The sequence below is a fragment of the Lissotriton vulgaris genome, chromosome 11 (genome assembly GCF_964263255.1).
Source record: "Lissotriton vulgaris chromosome 11, aLisVul1.2, whole genome shotgun sequence".
NCBI lineage: Eukaryota > Metazoa > Chordata > Amphibia > Caudata > Salamandridae > Lissotriton > Lissotriton vulgaris.
This window is the reverse complement of record NC_141699.1, coordinates 349,183,186-349,202,449: the sequence shown is the minus strand read 5'-3', so window position 1 is coordinate 349,202,449 and position 19,264 is coordinate 349,183,186. Positions and strand designations below refer to the sequence as shown.

Sequence of the window (19,264 nt, the reverse complement as noted above, 5' to 3'; positions counted from 1 at the left end):
AAGAAACTTAAACTCAGGCTGATATCACTGCTTTTATTAAATGCACTCGTGCTAATCCAACAACATGCCTCAAGCCTCTCATAACATAGCCACGCCATTGCTACTGTTGGCCTAAGTTGGCACCAGTTTCAAGCATACCAGCACAGTGATCAACACTCGCTTTTATCACATCCTCAGGTACCCCTTTCCTGGGCATACAAGACTTACTCACAGAGTGCTCCTGTAGGACCCCATCCGAAGGTTTTGTTTGGTATAGCCACATAATTGGAATGTGCTACATTTTCATGGGAGCGGGATGCTCTTGCATAAAGTGAACCTATTGCACTCAAAAGAGGTTTTACTCAAGTGAGAATTGGGTATCCCTGTGGGGTTTACGATGTCCAAGAACAGGCAGGGAGCACACAACCCTTTGTTTAAATAAAAAAGAAGTATCCTGCCTGGAAAGGAGCTCAATGCTGCAGACTGACAACTGCATCTACAAGGAATACATTTAGTGTCAATAAACCTCATCCCACTAAATAATAATGGACACGGGTACTACAGAGCCTGTAGGTTCTAAATTGTCCAGCTCACAGTAATCTGAGCTTGGTGCCTTCTGGATTGCCAACTTATTTATGTTCAGAACTTGAACTAAGAAAAGCTCAGCACAGAGGGGTTAAAAAGAATTTGCACCATACGAAGGCTATAGATAATGAATCGATTGGGCTCTGTGTGCTAGAAAAGGCCATTAGCTGAGATTAAAAGAGCTTTCAAGTCCATAGAGAACTTAACCAACACAGACGCAGGTTTTAACAATCTTAAAACCACAGATCTGTGGCAAACCCATAACTGTTATGATTTTTATATAAATTATGACAAGCAATCCGATCTAGTTTGTGAATACAATTTGTCTCCTTCAGAGCACCCTAACCACAATTCATTTGCCTCTCTAACTTTGGATAACAGCAGAGGTTTGATGTCCCTTTCAGACAGCCCTCTATTAACTATCCAGGGGGATCAAGATACATGTGCTGCTGCAGAGGCTTTGAAACATCTCCCTTAGAACATTTGTCTCAAGTGTTTCTGATTGCACTAATCTGTTCAATTGGGTTTAACGAGATCTGTGCTCTTATCAAGGCCTAAAGCTCTGAGTATTTTAGCTTCCTGTAAAAGAAAGGCTGAAAAAGGTTTGGTAAGACATCTCATTTTTTTTTAAAAAGGCAGTCTGGTTTGTATCTGAGATATTGTAAACATATTTCCTGAAGGATTTCATTACCTCATTTCTTTTTCCAGAGGAAGCAGAGATGGTGAAGACCAGTACATCGTTTGTTCTGCAGAAGCTATCAAAGAATCTGAGTTATTATTATTTCTATACAGAAGCTTGAGCAAGACGTCCATTTTTGTCTCTGCCTCCAGGCTTTTTAATTTACCAGGGCTAGTGTTAAAAACACATCTTTGGTGGCCTCCAGCAGCCTTTAGACCAAAGACTTTGATGGAGCATCCGTTTGTAGCTTGGTTTACCCCTTACCTAATTGTGAACTTGTCACCTACTGGTGAGACTCTTAAAGGGGTGAATATGGAGCTAAAATCAAATACCTGTCCCATTTAGAAAGAGAATGGTGATCTCGCTTAGGCACTGGTCATCATTTCTCCCGGGCACTCCTGAGTGAGGCCTCATCCTATGTGGTAGTAGTGAGGTTTATTTCTTTGTTGCGAGTGTGATCTGTCTGAATGATGATGAGCGTTAGGTGATAGCAAAGTCCCTCTGCTTTTGATGAAAGATTTTGACCCTAAAACAGACTGGAATGGATACCTGTGAAACAGATTGGAGTTTCTTAAATGTTTCCCTGTTCTTCTGTAAAATGTGATGTCTTATTTTAAGACCCTGCTCTTCAGTAAGCTGCTCTTAAGAGCAACCGAGTCCTGCATCAAACTTCTCGGTGGTAACAAATGCCTTGACTTCAAAGGATTGACCAAGTCTGTGTCGAAAAGAAGTGAAGATTGAAATGATATGACAGAGGCCTAAGAGGCTCAAAGTTGAAGGTCTGACCTTTTGATGGGACTGGACCCTGTGGCAGAAGATTCTGCCTCCTAGCAAGTACCTCAGTGCTCCTCAATGTAGTAAACAACATTTTGTGAGAAATGTACCATTCCTTGAAAGTGTATGTTTTCCACACCTGAGTGGGCATTTGTGGAAGACAGCCAGCATGGCTATGGACAGATTAGATGAGAAAGAAACACTGCTTATAAAACAAACTTATTTACCTTACCCTAACAAAAAGATTTGGAAGGTGGATAAAACTAAAAGAAATTTAAAGAATCAGAAAATATTAAGTTTTTTTTTTCAAACCACTATTTGGAAAAAGAATTTGTTTGCAGGTTGATCAAGTACAAAGAGGAACAGTTTGTGATCGGGAATTCTTGCTTCACAACACATAAAAAAGAAAGTATCTGAAATACTTTATGAGGGAATAAGAAAAATGCTTCTATTTTCTTTTAAATGTTTCCTTTTAAAAGTGAAGAATTAAAACAGACTTTTCAATCTAGATAAGACTTCAACTTTGAATTGCAATTTGATTTAATTTCCAAGAAACAGAAAACAAGCCTTTAAAAAGTTATTTCATTTCAATATTTTAAGAAAGGTGTATTTACCTTTAAAAAAAAGCTTTCCAGCATGGTAAATATAGGCAGAGTTATTTTATGATTATAAATATCAATCAAGATTCTTGTAAACAGCATTTTGAATATGCATAACAATTAGAAAAATGGTGTTTTGCCTAACAAAGGGTCAACTATTTTGACTTCTGTGGATACCCAGTATCTCCCTAAATCCTGGCATGCTCACCTTAATCTGTGCCTCTGTTGTCGTCTCCAATTCACGGAGCTCGGAGGACAGCTTAAGTACCTTTTCTTGCAGTAAGGTTCCTTCTGCCGTTTTATCATCAACTTTCTTCTGGGATTCCTTCAGCCGCTGGGGGGGAAAAGATAAACAATATTATTGAAGGAAAGCCTAGAGTATGAGTTCCTGTTCAGAAGACAAACTGCAAACTTTGCAACCTCTACAGAAATTAGGAGCAAGATATGTTTGCACACGCGTGCTCTGGTGGAAATCAAAAGCAGAGTTCCGCATATTAAGACATTTAAAGAAAGCACATCACCTACACAGACTTATGGTAATACCCTTATCTCATATAGACAGTCTTTTCTTTGAGGAGGATTTCAATCTTCAAGTTCCAATTTAACATCGTATGATAACTGCACCATTGCTGTTTGCATTAAACAAGTAGATTGGTAATCCAATTCTGTACTAGACTGAAGCTTTGAAAACAAGACCCGAGCTATAAGCGCAAGTTTATGAATTGGAAACTTGTGTACTGACAACTTTTGGTTCAAATAAACTTGACGAACCAGTCTGTTCACACCAGAGGATTGGCCACGGCAAATTCCAATACAGAAATATTATAAGGGACACCAAGCAACTTTGCAAATCAGTGAAAATGGACATCTCAGTGATATATGTTGACACATAAATAACTTGTTGACCATAGCATCTTTCAAATGTTACTGCTGCCAAGACCATGTCCTCTGGCATGTACTGTTGTCAGGTAGTATTCCTTGACAAATAAACCTGTGGCATATCTCTACAATGATACTTCTCTGCTGAAAGAGAGATTCTAGTGGCTGTCATTTATAAGGTGAACAGCTTAAGAAATGATATCTAACTAATAAACCAATACTTATGGTAACACATTTGCTACTGTTGTGGAATTAGAGTCACTGAGAGTACAGAAAATCTGTTTAGGTAACTTTGAAACATCAAAGAAGAAGAAACCAAAGCATAGCACAGCCTTTACCTCAGCATGTTTACAACTGATTATTACATTTACCTCACAGTTACCCTGACAAGGAAATGCCTTGCCTTGGAAAGGCTAATGCCATAAGTGCAACCATCTGCATTCACCTGCTGCAAGTTTCATATGTTGCACTTTCAATTAAGAATGGAAAGATTTCTCAATTTACTTTTTCACTTGAAAAGGTTGTTGTGCTACAGTGTTCCAAAGTTGGTAAGTGAAAGAATGAGAGAAATATGTAGAAACGAGTCTTTCAGAAACAGCATTGACAAAAGATTGTTTTTCGTGAGCTTCATTACAGTTTTAATTGAGTAGAAAGCAAGTGACATGATGCACTGAAAGAAAGCCCAACTTTTTTATTTGTAACAGGTGAGGGAATGCTATTGAATAGGCTAGTAGTTAATAAAACACACTAAGAATGAACACAACCTGGTCTTGGGAGACGAGAATAACATCAGCTTGTTTGGTTTTTGGACTTGGATCATGATATAATCACTCTAAGGCGTGATAGTTGAATATTTCAATTTCCTTCACAGTGATGGAGAAGGCAGAAGCTAAGAAAGAAAGAGCTGGTTGACATAAGACTACTAGTCAGCAGTTCACAAAGGAACATAGTGTGGTAAAACCACATCCTAGCACTTTTCTTCTTTTTTTTGAACACATTTTTATTTATTTGCAAACGAGACAAGGTCGCAAAAACAGACCAACAGTTTAAAACAGATACAGCAGTGATGCAGAGAGCATTAGGGTACCCAAATATTGTACATTTTTCTCTAGCCAGACCAGTAGTGGGCCAGCTTATAATTGTAGTGTGTGCAGTTATCTCTGGAAATCCATCATTCTGCATATTTAAAATAGTGTTTCTCCACTTTTAGTGGTAAGGGTAGGGCATCCTTAGGATTCCAATTCCAATTGGAAAAATAATTGTTTTTTCCTAGTTTATACCTAGACCAGGGTATTCTCCGTATATTGAGAAAATCTCTTTAAGTCATGTAAGGGAGGTCTCTGGTTCCGTCAAATATAACAGGATGCCATCAGTGTATGATGGTATCTTTGGGTCTCCTCATCACCAGCCCCATACCTGTATTGACAAGGCAAATAGTATCATAACAGGGGGCAACCTTGTCTGGTGCGCCGACAGCTAGGAAAAACTTTGGCTAGGATCATATTTACTTTAATTCTAGTGCTAGGGTTAGGGTAGAGGAGCTTAGCTCATTTCAACAATTTGGGACCAATTCCCATTTTTTTCATGATATGAACATGAAGGGCCACTCTGATGAGTCAAATGCTTTGTGGGTTTCCAGAGATGCCACTACCAACCATATCCTGAGCCCTCTACCACTGTGATATTATTGTAAAGGTGTCAGAGATTTAGCTTGGTCGATCGTCAGGATATGAAGCCGTTCTGGTCAGGATGGACCAGATAAGGGATCACACCGCAAAGTCTTTTTGCTCATGCTTTGACCAGTATTTAGGTGTCCATATTTAGGAGAGATATTGGCTGGTATGAGTCCCATCTGTCTCTGGGCTTACCCTCCTTTGGGAGAAGAACGATTGTCGCAGTGCGTAAGTCACTTAGGAGTTCCCCCTCCCCCAGTACGCCCATAGATACAACTTATGCAGGGAGGTTGCCATCTTGCTTGCTATTCTTTAAAATAATTATGCCGGTAGCCCATTTGGGCCTTGCGTTTTCCCAAAGTGAATCTGTGTTAGGGCCCAGAGTATTTCTTCCTTCCTAGGGTCCTCCACTAATTCCTGGGGTTTGTCCCTATCTAATCATCTGCATGGGGAGTCCTGTACAAAGGCCTTTAGAGCCTACCTCTGGGGGTTGAATTTGTAGTATAGAAACCTTGCATATATTTGGCCATGACAGTTGTTATCTCTTCGCTACCCATTATTCTTCAGCCATCTGGTACTATAATGTCCCTGATGAGGCTCCTATCAATTCTCTAGTGTGAAGCCATGCCAGGAGTTTCTGGCCATGTCTCCCGCTCCATGTAGTAACCTTTGTTAGAATAAGTAGGTAATTTTTACGTCTCGACCTAAAGCATTGTTTAGCAATGCTTGTTTGTTGAGATTCTAGTAAGCAGTACGAAAAGTCTGCCAAAACGGCGGATTAGACACAGTTCATGTGAATTATGCGCGTGCACAAACCAGCCACGTCACAAACCAACATTTGTCTGTGCCTCGCATCAGACTTCAAAGGTTGTCGCTCCCCCATCAGACTTCAAAGTAATGCGCTCCCACTCCGCCCCAGGAATGCTGAGACCTTGTTATTTAAGGCACCACTAGCCTGGGAATTCAAGGGGTTTTCTCTCCTCTTCGCCATCAACTTTTGTTTGTCCGGCTGCAATTGACTCTTGACAGCTTCTCACATTTACTGTTTTTCTCCAAAAACAGCTTTCTTTTGAACTGGCTTCAGTAACTGCAGACTTCTGTGTCACTCCTATGCCGTAGTGCAACCAGGTCTAGGCCTGCATCTGCTGCTTTTTATTGCCATTGACAGTACATTACTTACGTTTTCCTTGTCACGTTACAGCTCCTCTCACGCTATTGTGTACTCTCATTGGTGTCTCTTACTCTTCTCAAGCCAGTCTTTAGGCCCTTCGGTCAGTTTCACAATGCAGCCCTTCATCACAACTTGTACACCACTCTTTTATCACATTCAGCTTCGTCATCCGGCTCACCTCCTCCTTACAATTAACAATTTCATGCAGGGCTTAACATGGTTTTCCAGCACATGGTGCTACACACAGTGCATTTGCTTCAAAGGTGCCATGCACTTTCATGCCAAGTTAGAGGAGATCTCAGGTGACCTCAACTAGATTTTCCACCTTTCTGTCTTCCGCCGTGCATTGCTATCACTCTCCTTCATAACTACATACCTCCTTTTTTTCCTTTGCTTCACAAGTTTCTCACCTCCACTCATCAAGAGGACCGACTAATCCAGCCTCTCTGTAAATCTCGCTATGGAGCACACTTGGCAACACTTAGTCTCACTGTGCAGTGCAAGCAGACACAGAGCATCTTGCACAATGGTATGAGGTTTTTGTGGCAGCACTTTCTATTCATACCTCAAGTCCACCTTGTGTATTATTGCTAATCGTAGCAGTGGAGGTAAGTGGGGGTCCAGGTTTAATTTGCTACCGACCTCCCTGAGTATGAACAGCTTTGTTTTCCACATCTATTCTTCCTTAGTGTTGTTTTCAGCATTGCATTTTGTACAAGTATGAGGACACTCGAGATGAAGGAAAGGATGTCCGTTTGGAAATCTTTTTACTTCACGCCCCAATCTGAACTCACTTTATGGAGAATAAATGTATCTGTTGTTGTTTGTCCTCAGAAGCTTGTTTCCGGTCCAGGGAAGGCATGGCTTGGCAGTTCGGGCTGGACTGTTCCCATGAGGCACAGGGTCAGACTGATTTGCATATGGCCATGTCTGAACTGGGGTGGCAGAGTGGGCTAAAGAACGGTGATGGATTAAAACCAGATCTTTTGACTGGGTGTGAGTGTTTGATTGGTTCAGATGCTCCGTCCATCACCACCCCCTTTTGTACCGCTGTGTATCATCTAAGGTCATCTCTCTTGAGCTGTGTTACATGACACTCCACTGCTTTCTTTATTAGGATCACAACCCCTCTTGAACCAGAGGTATAGCCAACGTGACTGGCCCTATTGTACTTAGCTCTGCCCAAAAATCCACAGTCAGTGCCACTGAAGTGCGTTTTTCGCAGAAACACCACATCCGCTGCATATCTCATAGGGGCTTACGTCACCAGTTTTTACTTATATTCTATATTAGTATATTAAGAGCCTGCATCATTACATTTGTCATTTCTGACCCTACCATTGTGTGTATCCTTCTTTCCCTGGTGGTGTGTTTCCCTTACCTGTTCCCTGTACCCATGTGTTACTGCTGCCTATTTAACTCTCTCCCAACACCTAACCCACCTTACCATACTGTGGTCTTCGAACTGGCTGCCACTCTAGTGCATGGTGTCTGTCTGTCACCCTAAATGTCGACTTTATTTGATAACAACATTATTGCGAATATTATGTGTCCCATGTTATTGATTTTGTGTGTATGGGTGGCATAGCCCACAAATACTAATCAGTGTTTGTCATCTATTTGCTCTGTGGTACGTGTGAAGAACCCACCCGCCAAAGTCTCAGTGGTTCTCTAGGCCAATATCAAATACTCTTCTTAACTGTCATTAGAGTGACCACCCGTGGAGTCGTGTCATCCTTATCCTCCTCCCAGTCAGAGTTAACCGTTGCAGGATCTCTGTGTTTCCTCTGCCAGTGCTTCCCATCTGTTGGTGGTTCCCAGTTGTTCGATGGATGTCTGCCAGCACTATGGCTTTTTCAATCTCTGCCAGGTCTTTGTTAAGGCCAGTCGTGGTATTTGCCTTGCCTTGTGGTGGTTCCTATACTTCTGCCAGACCTTTGTCTGTGTCAAATTCTTGAACTCAAAGGTCTGGTAACCATATCTGTCCAAGCCAGTTCCAGAACTCCTCTACATTTAATAAGATGTGTACTTCCCCCAGGGCTATTAAGCGAAGATTGGCAGGACAGGGAAGAGAAGGGGATAGCGAAGATCCAAAGTTCTCCGGTGTCTTAACTCCCAATAAGGCTTGCCTTTGGGGCTGCACTATGGCAGTTTAGACCAGATAGATATTTACAGTTGCCCCTTGAACTTCCCATGGTACCGGTGTTCGGGCCACTTGCAGGATAGCATTTCTGTCTATGATGTTCAGCAGACTGTATACTATACCCCTGGGGGGGCACAGGGTGCAGTGGTCTCCCGGGGACTCTGTGCACCCATTACGCTGTGAACAATGTTTATATTTTGCCCACCCCCCAGCACCGTTGCAGACAACCACTTGCCTAGGAACAGTTCCTCGCTGAGGCCTGCTGCTCTCTCTGTGATCCCTACTATTCGGATGTTATTGTGGAGGGATGGACCTATGACAATCTACTCGCCGTGCTTCACTTCGTGTGGCCCTTTCTCACCTGTTTCTCTAGAGGGGCGTCCTGATTATTCAGAGCTGCCATGTTCCATCTGAAAGAAGGTTCTCTTCTTCGGTCTTCCTACTAGCCTCTGTTGGGAGGGAGGGATGGCCACCATGTGGACCTGTGCCCTTCCCCCTTGCTTTCCAAGAGTGGTATCCTGGGCATCAGCACCATCACTACTTCTTCACACCTTCTCAAATGAGCCCTCCGAGATGCCTTTGTATACAATGTTGGTTGAGTGGTCTACAGGCTCCTCCATAGTTCCCAGTTCTGGAGCTTTATAGTTTCCTACCCCTTGGTGGTCCTCAGCACATGGATCTTATGTTCAAGGGTCCCCAGTGAGGTAGTACAGATCTCCCCTGCTATTTTTAGCCAATTAGGGCTGCCCTCATAGCTGTAGGTCATACATTTTGGAAGATTTCAGGGGGTAAGTCCACCATGGTGGCACTTCATGGACTTTCAGGGCAGATCTGTGAGTCTGCATGATTTCCTACCTCATGGCCTTTCATTTGTCTTGTGCCTGGAGCCAATTCATCTCAAGGCCTCCTCTGCCCAACGCAGCCAACAGCCAGGTCTCCCGGGACACGGCAGGCCCCTCGGGCCCCAACAAGCCGATTGGGCCGCAGCCGGCCGCTCAGGTCACTCCGGCAGCTCGGCTCACCGGTAATCCACGGGACGCATCTCCAGTTGCCTTGGCCCCCACATGGTTATTGCAGGTTTCAGCTTCACCCATCGGTGTTGTCTCAGGCCAGCTCGGCCATCCCGGAGCACTCTCTGCTGAAAGCTGGCCTCTCATGGCTGCTGCAAGATGGCAGAGGCCTCGCTGCATCTGTTCTGATCACTGTGCTCTCACTTTCCCTGAGGCCTGCACCTCTGCTCACTGTTGCCGTGGGAGCCTTAGGGGGTCAGGATTGTGTAGCATGCTTAGAAATGGCCTAAAATAATTCATGCATAGCACTTGGTGAAATCCCTTCGAGTTTCTCACATATCAAGATGCATACACTTGAAAATGCCTTTAGTGGCTGGTTCAAAAGATAGGGGAAAAGACGTGATGGAGAGGAAAATAAAAATAAACCTTACATTAATGTTAAAAGATATCAAGCAATGTGGGAATAAAATTCGAACATTCCAAATCTGCATTTTTAAAGTGGGAACGAAAGTCAATTTTTCAGGAACCCTCTCATCATAGAGCATAAAAAAGTAGGTGATAGGTGAAAAATAATGTACATTCTCCATAAGAAAATCTTTATTTTTCATACCCATTTCCTGTTTTGTTTTTACCTTTTGTAATAGAAGATGGTTAGTAGTTTTGTATTTACTTTAGTTTCACACTGAAACTGGAGATTATAACTAAAGAAAATGCAAAATAGTCTTTGCCCTTAGGTAGGCAATGTTTATGAAAAGCTTAGGGGAAAGTTATTTCACTTTTTAAAAAAAAAGATGTTAAGGAATGGTAAAAATAGGGCCAAATATTCCAGTGTTCGTGCATATTAATGAAGATTCCATGATAGACAAGTGAAGGGCACTGGTTCTGAAGCATTACTGGCACTCTTGTATGTTATTACGTCTGATAGAGCACATCAATGATAACATAAAAGAAGATCCATGGCTTGTAGTGTGGTGGCTTCAAAATTTGAAACACAAATATCCTGTAAGGAGAACAATAATTAATAGAGTACAACAGGTTACCCACCTGCAACTTTGGTTCTCCAGCATTGGATCTTTCATAGACTTACATGATTGAATCATTCCTCAATGTCAGGCAAGGAACATTCGATGTCCAATGTTGACAAAGCACTCCAGAGCATTGAAAAGCCCATAGACACACATCCATTCTTCCTCCTTGAGTGGCCAAAACTTCAGCCAATCCGAGAGCATCACTCTCATCCCTTCCCCTGACAGAGGCATCCAACTGCCAGATAATCCAGTGTGTGAATGTGAATGTATTGTAGCTATTTACCTATAGACTCATGACCAGGAGTGTGGGTAGTTTGTGAATCCATTAAAAATAACAAAACTGGAACATCGAAGATACATGTAAGTAAAGTATTTTCTTCTCCAAACATGGATTTTCATAGATTCACATCCTTGAATAAAGATTAACATAGCAGTAAAGTATCAAACAAGAGGAAGGTATGCAATGATGCTCACCTTAGGAAAACAAGTTTACTAAACACTGGTCTATCATCTGCAACTTCTATTCTGGCGTTGACTTCAATACACTAAGGCTTATGGAACGGAAGGATTGTCATGTTGCTGCCTTACTAAAGTCCTTGAGAAAGACTCCAGGATCCTGTGAGCTGACTGTTCATTAGTCTGTGAGCCTTTTATGTACAAGACGCGACCCATTTATCCAAAGTCTCTTGTTATAGGGTTACTCTTCCATAGTTGGTCTGTGTGACGAAAATGACTAGTCTTCTGAAGGTCAAATTTAAAGCACTGTTTGATGTCTAGAGAGTGCAGAACTTATTCAGCTGGTGGAGTAGAGTTTGGAAAGCATGTACACATTTTACATTTAAGATGCATGACTGATGAGATGTCGTTGCCTTATATTTCTTCTCTATACAGAACAACTTCACAGTAGCAGTAGCAGTAGCTGGGTTCTTCATAATCAAAAGGCCCTCTCAGATATGATCAAGAATTGGTATCAGCCTACCGCATCTGTTAGATGTTTCTTTAAGTCAAACAGGAAGCAGATCTTTCCCACATTAGAAATCAGGTGAAGCCTTCTCAGTAAGGATATAAAATCTGCAAATATCATCTGGCAGAAAATCCATGCAAACAGGATGTGGCCTTGTATAGTCCTGTCCTACTCTGAATCTTTGTCTGCAGTACTAGCATTGCCATCCACATTCTTATTGCATATCCATCTAAGGATTTAGCACTGCGTGGATGTTCCCCCAGAAAGTCACTATATCAAGATGACATGTCATTACTATCGATTTCAAGTGTGTGCATATTTAGTGAGTGTGCAGGCAGCTGTTTGGTAGGCTTACATACAGTAACTATAAGGGCCTGTTGAGGAGTACATTGGTGTACGATTTGCTACAAAACTTGAGGCTGAGGCACTAATATAGGTTCTTCCTGCAGTATTTTCTGCAGGAGGGGTTGCAATTGTGAGAAGTTGGCCAGGCATGTGCTGTCCACTATTCTAGTGGGCACCTTGCACCAGTCCAAACGACCCTTATTGATAGTAGGTTAAAGACAACCTTTATAGAAAGCTATCCTAGTGGTAGCTGTGGAGAGCAGCATTCAGGCTAAGTCTTGAAGGAATGTAAAGCAGCTTGTTTTACAAGTCTATAATCTTGTGAATGACCAAATGAAAGGAGAACCACACCAGGTATATATATAACATATATGTATTTATTCTAAACACACCCCTCTAGTCCCTTTGTGAGGATAGAGGCAAAAGTACATTCAGTAAACGTAATAACACACAGTAAAGTAGCAAAATATACGTTGAGCCCTAAGGGCGTACCAAACCATATGTTAAGAAAGTGGTATAAGAACCATGACTTGACTTAAGGCCTAAAGCCTTTAGAAGTGCTGGGGCCAGAGGGAACCCCCCTAGGTAGTGGCACAGGGGACCCACAGGGGATGCGTGCAGTGTCTAAACACAGCCGCGGATCACCATTAACTTCTATGGGGCAAGTCGTGGTTGGAAATTTAAAGATAAAAGACACTTAGGAGAGGACTTTGAGCAACCCCCTGCAGAGTTAAGGGGTTCTAGAGCCAACACCCACAGGAGCACAGGAGTACTCGAGTTACCTCACCCAGGGAAGCCGGGTGCATAGGTGTTTTTTGGTGTCAGGTTTCGTCCTCGTTTTCAATGGCGATCTGCTGCAAAGTGCTGCTGTCGTCCAAGTGGAAAGTGTCCGGTGTGATCCGAGCCTGGATCGAAGATGAGAGGTACCTGAAAGCAGAGGGGACAGAGTCTGGGTCACTTGCCAGTGGCCAGGGGCACAATAGTCGAGCGCCCACCGATGTCGGGTGATTTCAGGTGAAAGAGGTGAAGCTTGACTCTTCAGCCACGAGGACCAGGAGGCATCGACAAAGACCAGGATCTGGAATCAAGCTTTTCCACAAAGAATGTCGAGTGCTGTGGTGTCGGTGCCCTGATTGGACCCAAGAAGCCTTGGCAACAGCAACCCATGCAGGAATCAAAGAAATGCTTCAGCTTGGACCAGCAAGGTCTGAGGGATTCACCAAGCAGTGGAGCTTCAGGGCATGTCTGGAGCAACCAGGGAAGCCCAAGGAAAATAAGAGTTGCCTTCGTAGAGACCCACCAGTCAACAGACCAGGGATTGTGAAGGAGCCTCGGGCGGAAATTCAAGAAGCGGGCTCACGGAACACTCGTGGAGTGTAGGCCCACAATCTTCGCTGCAGATGGTGCTCGGGGCTTGGGCTACAAGTAACCCAAAGCACAACTTAAAGGGATGTCGAGAAGGCAATGCACTAGCAAATGTGAATGGTGTCCAAGGGTTCCGGTTCCACGTCACTGGGAGAGCTTCGAGTCTCAGCTTTGCTGGGGACTCGGGTTGGCCTTTGAGAAGTCTGGAAATCCTCTTCCTGTGTTGCAAATACTTCGGAGTCCGGCGGAAGCTTCGGAAATGCAGACCGGCAAGATGCTTCGTTGGTGCCTGCCAAGCAGGGGAGTCACTCCTTGACCCCAAGAGAGATTCTTCCATCCTCTAGTCTTTAGTAGAGCGTTGAAGTTCCAGAGCTCAGTCTCGAAGTTCCAGGACTCAGTTTCAGAGTTATGTCCAGGTGTAATCTAAAGTCCTGTTGCCAGGGGTTCCTTACTTATACCTAAGAAAGGGGTTGCACATATTCTGGGGACCCACCTATGTAAGGGTCTGGAAAGAGGGGTGGTTACACCCATTTCCTTTGTCCAGTTTCACACCAGAGCAAGGACTGGTAGCCCCTGCAACCGGTTTGAACTGGACTATGCACAGGGACACCAAATGTGCCCCCAATACAGACTTTCAAAGCACTCATGGAGTTCACCCACCCAGCCCCAATACACTAAAGCCTGCCTGGGAGGTGACCGGAAACCTATTGTCCAGGCCTCCCCTGCCGGAGTTGCAGCAGGAGGCCAGACTCGTGTCTGTGGCTGCAGCATCCATTTTGTGATGCCAGGGCTCTTTTAAACTATTACCGGTTAGACCAGTGTGTACATGTCTCTCCCCCTAGAAGGGTGGAATTCTATCCCAGTCGCCAGGACATAGGATTCCGAAATGTTTGACACCAAACACGACATGTTTCCATGCAGCCATTCTAAAGTTAGCATTTACCGCGAGGTTATAATGCACTTAAGAGTATATGGTCTGGCTGCATCACAGAACAGCTTCAGAGAATAGGCTCCGAAAGCTGCAGAGGGGCTCAGCTCATGAATGGGCACCGTCTCACACAAAACCAAGCACTTTCCTTCAGGATTGATAAGGCCAGCCATAGGAGAGACTGGTAGGTTTATATGTGCAGTGATTTAAGGTAGATATAGGTAACCTATATCTTAGCAAGGGGTGCATGCACCACCCTACCTAGGCTGCAGTAGCAGTCCTGTGGTGTCATTTTGGATGGCTTCCCCTGGGTGGCATAATACATGCTTCAGCCCCTGGTAGGCCTCTGGGGTACCTAGTGTACCATATACTAGGGACTCACAAGGGTGCCCCAGTAACCTAGCTGGAGTGTACCTATTGTACATGCATTCAATTTAGAGAGGAAGCAGCTAGGCTGGGGTCCTGGATAGCAGGACCCCAGCCAGACTAAAGTCGAAAAACAGTGAAACACTAGCAAAAAGTGGGGGTAACCATAGTAAGCAGATCCTACTCTCCAACAGCAATCTCTGGTTAATATTCTCCATCATTGTTTGTAGTGCCACTTGTTTGTAGGCACATATTGTTATCTTTTGTGCTTTGGTTTGGAGACACCCATATCTCCTGTTCATCGTTAGCGTCCACATCCTGGATGTGAAGATCAGCAAGCTGAGTCGCCCTTTAACCTCTCAATAATATCCATCCTTGCTGGAGAAAGCCTCAATTTGGTCCAAATCAGGTTCTTCTGTTTTGTCTTCTCACTTCTAGTCAGACGAGGCGTACTGTAGTAACTTTGCAGGCATGCCCCATGGCACTGACAAGATCAGCAAAGACTGAAGTGTTGCGACAGAAGGTAATAGTGAAACAGCCACAGCTAACACCAACACCAGTACTGGTGCTGTGGACATTGTGAAAGAAATGGCTGATTGTGGCATATCAGAAGACTTTTTTGTCATTGATTAGTTCGTCAACAAGGCGGTCAACAGCTGAAAATCTTTAATTGTGAAGACATTCGTTTTTTCAATTTCAAAGGTTTGTCTGAGGTGACTTTATTAGGGCGAACTGCAGGCAAATTAGGGTTAGATGGCACTAACCCTTTGGTCTTCTGCTGGTGTCCTTCTGGGAGACTCAGCTTCAATGCCTGGCAACACTAAAGATGATGATGGCTGACCAATAGTCTAACTCTAATGTGCATGGTTAAAGGATCTTTGAGCTGATGTGGAAGTCCTTACCTACTACCTTTCTGAGGTGGGTTTATGGGTTAACACCTGTTTGTCTGAGGTGGAACCCTACATCTTTTGCAATAGGATAACCTATGGCAGTCTTCTCTCTCTAGCTTTTAAAGTATTGGTTAATCCCTATTGCATGGGGCAATTTCTGTGAACATAACCTGGGTAAAGACAATAAAGGTATTTGGTGGGTAGATCCTCCATAAAAGTCTTCCTCTTACTGGATGGAGGTCTTACAAGACTTGAAGAGAGACTACTTCTCAGAAGACTCCGACATCTTGGGTAATATTTCTGAAATGGCCACCAAAATAAGAATGTACACTATCCTTCAATTGTAGAAAAAATCAATTTGAAGAAAAAGTTGTGGTGTAAAAGAAAAGAATCACTTGGAAATATCAAATATAGCAGAGCTCCAGAGGAATCTCCTACTACTGAACCTGTGAAACAAAATCTAGCAATCGGAAGCACCGGTCAAGAGGAGAAATTACAGTGCTCCTCTCTGTTTGGCTGGAGATTGAGTCACGCAAAGAGGGGGACTGGATGTGTACAACTGCTTTATCTTCTGCAGGCAACAAACGTTGGTGAGAATTAATAACTGAATAGTTTTTAAACACTTTCAGGTTATGGTCTCAGAAGGATGGAAATATTTGTGTGATACAACTGGTACTAGCATTTCTAAAGCAATACAAATAGTTTCTGCCACAATCAGAGATGATCAAAGACATAGCATTTATAAAGGGGCATGAAAGGAGTAACAAATAAATAAAACTAACTTCCTAACCAAAAGCAATGCTCCTTCTGTTCAGTGTTATAAAAGCATGCCATTCACCCTCCACCACCAATAAATCACGTTCTGCACCTACCTCTTGCAGCTCTTCCATTTTAGCTCTGAATGCTCGTTGTTCAGAAAATAGTTCTGTTTTCACAGCGTTGAGTTGCCGCTCAAGCTCTTGCCGCTCTATAAAAGATATACTGCCCTCGAGGTGGCGTAACCTGGTCTTTAACTCATCTCGTTCAGAAACCAATGAGGAGATCTAGTGGTAGAGAAAAGACAGTTTGATGGCAATTTTATGTGAATGATGGTATGTGTAGATATTCTACTGCTCCGCCCAAGGGCTAGTGAGAGGAGGGCCTTAGGAAGTGGGAAAGAAGAACAAGTTATTTACCTTTGGTAAAGCTCTTTATGGTGGACATTCTATCTAACAACAGATTGCTCATCTATGAGTACATCCCAGGTACCCGACTGGATCTGAAAACTTCTTCAAAGTATTGCTCCCATGTACTGCGAAGGAAGTGAGGGAGGTTGCCCCATTTAAGCGGCACACAAGCTTGTTGACATCAGTTTCTTGTCTTAACCCTTTCCGCACCTTCAGGCATTGAGCATGAACATTTGTTGATTACAGTATGCTGAATACTAACTTAGTACTTTTTTAAATGTTAAAAAGAGTTGTGAAAGCAGTGAGGAATCTGCGTTTAGAGCAATTCCCAGAAAGTTACCAAAGGTAAGTAACTTGTTCTGCAGATTCCGCACCTTAAAAAAGATATCAGTACCTACCCAGGTGCAGGATCTGTGCAGTGGGCTCAGGCCAAAATGTTTTGCACCAAGATCTTTTGACTGGGGGAGAATGTTTGCAATGTCAGCATTCCGTCCATCATGTGTTTGCTGTAACACTTTTCGCCCTGAGTGGGATGGGTATGCCCAGACATGGGTCCCTTGCTCACTGTGCACCTGGATTCAAGCTAGCCTGGCCGAAGAAGTACCGGAGTATGGGAGTGACTCTTATATCTATCTTGTTAAACTGTTTTGCCTCTTTGTAGGAATGTGAGAACTGTTGGAAATCCGTCCATCCTTTCAATGCCTCTCTGATGGATGTGGCTTGCTACAATACCTACCTACAGAAGTCGTGAACCCACTGGTAAGGATGAATAGCTGACCCTCCAAAGGTCATCTGGTAGGAAGAGAGAGCAATTATCATCATCACCCTCCTGGTCATCCTTGTAGGAGTAGCAATGTTCTACTTTCGTAAGATCCTCCATATCTTGCCAGTAATAGACTGTCTACAAATATATGGAGCAGTAGTAGCTTGATCTGCTCCAGCTCTCTGGGTGTCAAACTTCCTAGTGCCAAAAAGCTCCAGCACTGAAAATGCTAAAAGAGAGTTTTAAACTTGGAAAATAATAAAGGTCATCTGAAAACCGGAGAAGGAAAAAAGATAAACAGGAAAATCTACTAAGGAGATTTAAGCTAAGAGACTGAATAATGAGGCATGACACTAACCTCAGACTTTATACAGTAATGCAAGTAAAGTAATTCACCTACCTCAAAGTCAAAGATTTACACATTTCTTAAAAGGGCAGATTTCTAATGAAAGAAGTTTATGATGCATTATACTATTAAGGTGAACTGCGATGCTTCACAGGACAGACCTGGTAACATGTAGTTATACAAAACAGTACCCTTCTTGATGATTTGGCTGGAGATGCAAAAGCAATGCAGACAAAGTGATAGTTAATGTAGATCTACTTTGAATTCTGAAAAGCATTAATTCCATTCCAATAACATTCAAGACCTCTTAACATTCAAGCTGCGTACCGACCCCTTATCTATGGAGGTAGGGTTTGGGAATAGGCACATAATGGTAATGTCTGACTGAAATGGAGGTCACAATGCACATTTGACAAGAAAAATGTGTGCGTCCTTAGAGAAACTGGATCATGATGGAAAATCTTATATGACTACATAGAGACTAGATCTCACTCATACATTTCACTGATGTTATGGCAGCCAAATGCACATTTCTAGATGAAAATTCGAACCAGATTTTGCCAAATAAAGTTTGGGTTCATGGAGTTAGGCAAGAGTACTCCTCTTTCGTGCTTGAGTAGTTTATGACAATAGGTCTTTATGAGGGCTCTATGTGTGTAGGATCCTTAAATCTCTGACGCCAAAGGTATATAGTGCCTTCATAATAAGAGTCCTGTAGCTATAGATGATGCTGAGAATCCGGATGGAGTTCTTGATGTGATTGGGTAGCTCAATGTTGAGTAGTGCTTAGAAGCCAAATGTCCTACGTGCCCCGACATCCAACTGTATCTCAGTGTCAAATGCCTTTCTAGAGATGTATGCAGAAATGATGGCAATGACAAATCCTGTGGACTTCTGTGGGCCCTTGAAAGTCTGAGGCACATGAAAGACTTAGGACATTCCTTCAGCTGACCTGGGACTCTGGATTAACGCATTTTCCAAGAAGTTCCACTTAGGCTACAGGAGAGCCGGCCCTTCAGTCTTCAATATAGCATCAAACTAATAAAATTGCATTCTTAAATGGAATGGGAATATGGGATTCAACCCACAAACTGGGCAGCTGTCTTTCCAGCACCTTATATCAATCAGAGGAAGGGCATTTGTCAAATTAGGCTCAGAAAGTAGTGAAGAGGCAGACAAAAGAGGTTCACTCTGACAGGAATAACAAGAGGAAACACAAACCTACCTTCAGAAAATTGAAATAAAACAGTGACTAATCTCTCAAGACTTTGAATGAAACCATACAAGTTCCCTTTTCATCAAATCAGAACGGGAGACTTTCGCCTCTAGGAGATTTATGGAGGACGCTTAGGGTGAGCCAAAACAAGTATCACAAAGTTGTGCTAGGATCACTGAATTTACACTCTATTTCGTACCCCTTATTCAACATCATTATGACAGAGTTAGCATTATGAAAAAAATATAAACCCTTCAACTGTGACATGTATAAAAAAGAAAATGTATTATAAATTATTCTTTGTTCAAGCCGACTTTAGAAACATACATTTATTCATAAATAATATTTTTGTTAAAAACACATGATGTGGCAATAATCACAAAAAAGTTAAAAAC

General features: G+C 42.9%; 1 protein-coding gene across 1 annotated transcript in view; it reads right to left on the bottom strand.

The window, feature by feature from the left end:
• The window catches only part of LOC147679750 (uncharacterized), a 427,474-nt gene that overhangs the window by 224,752 nt on the left and 183,458 nt on the right, over positions 1–19,264 (bottom strand). The window contains exons 13-14 of the mRNA XM_086942472.1: positions 16,251–16,421; positions 2,825–2,950 (exon numbers count right to left, since the gene is read on the bottom strand). Coding sequence (XP_086798598.1) covers positions 2,825–2,950; positions 16,251–16,421 — 297 coding nt within the window. The remainder of the gene's footprint in view (positions 1–2,824; positions 2,951–16,250; positions 16,422–19,264) is intronic.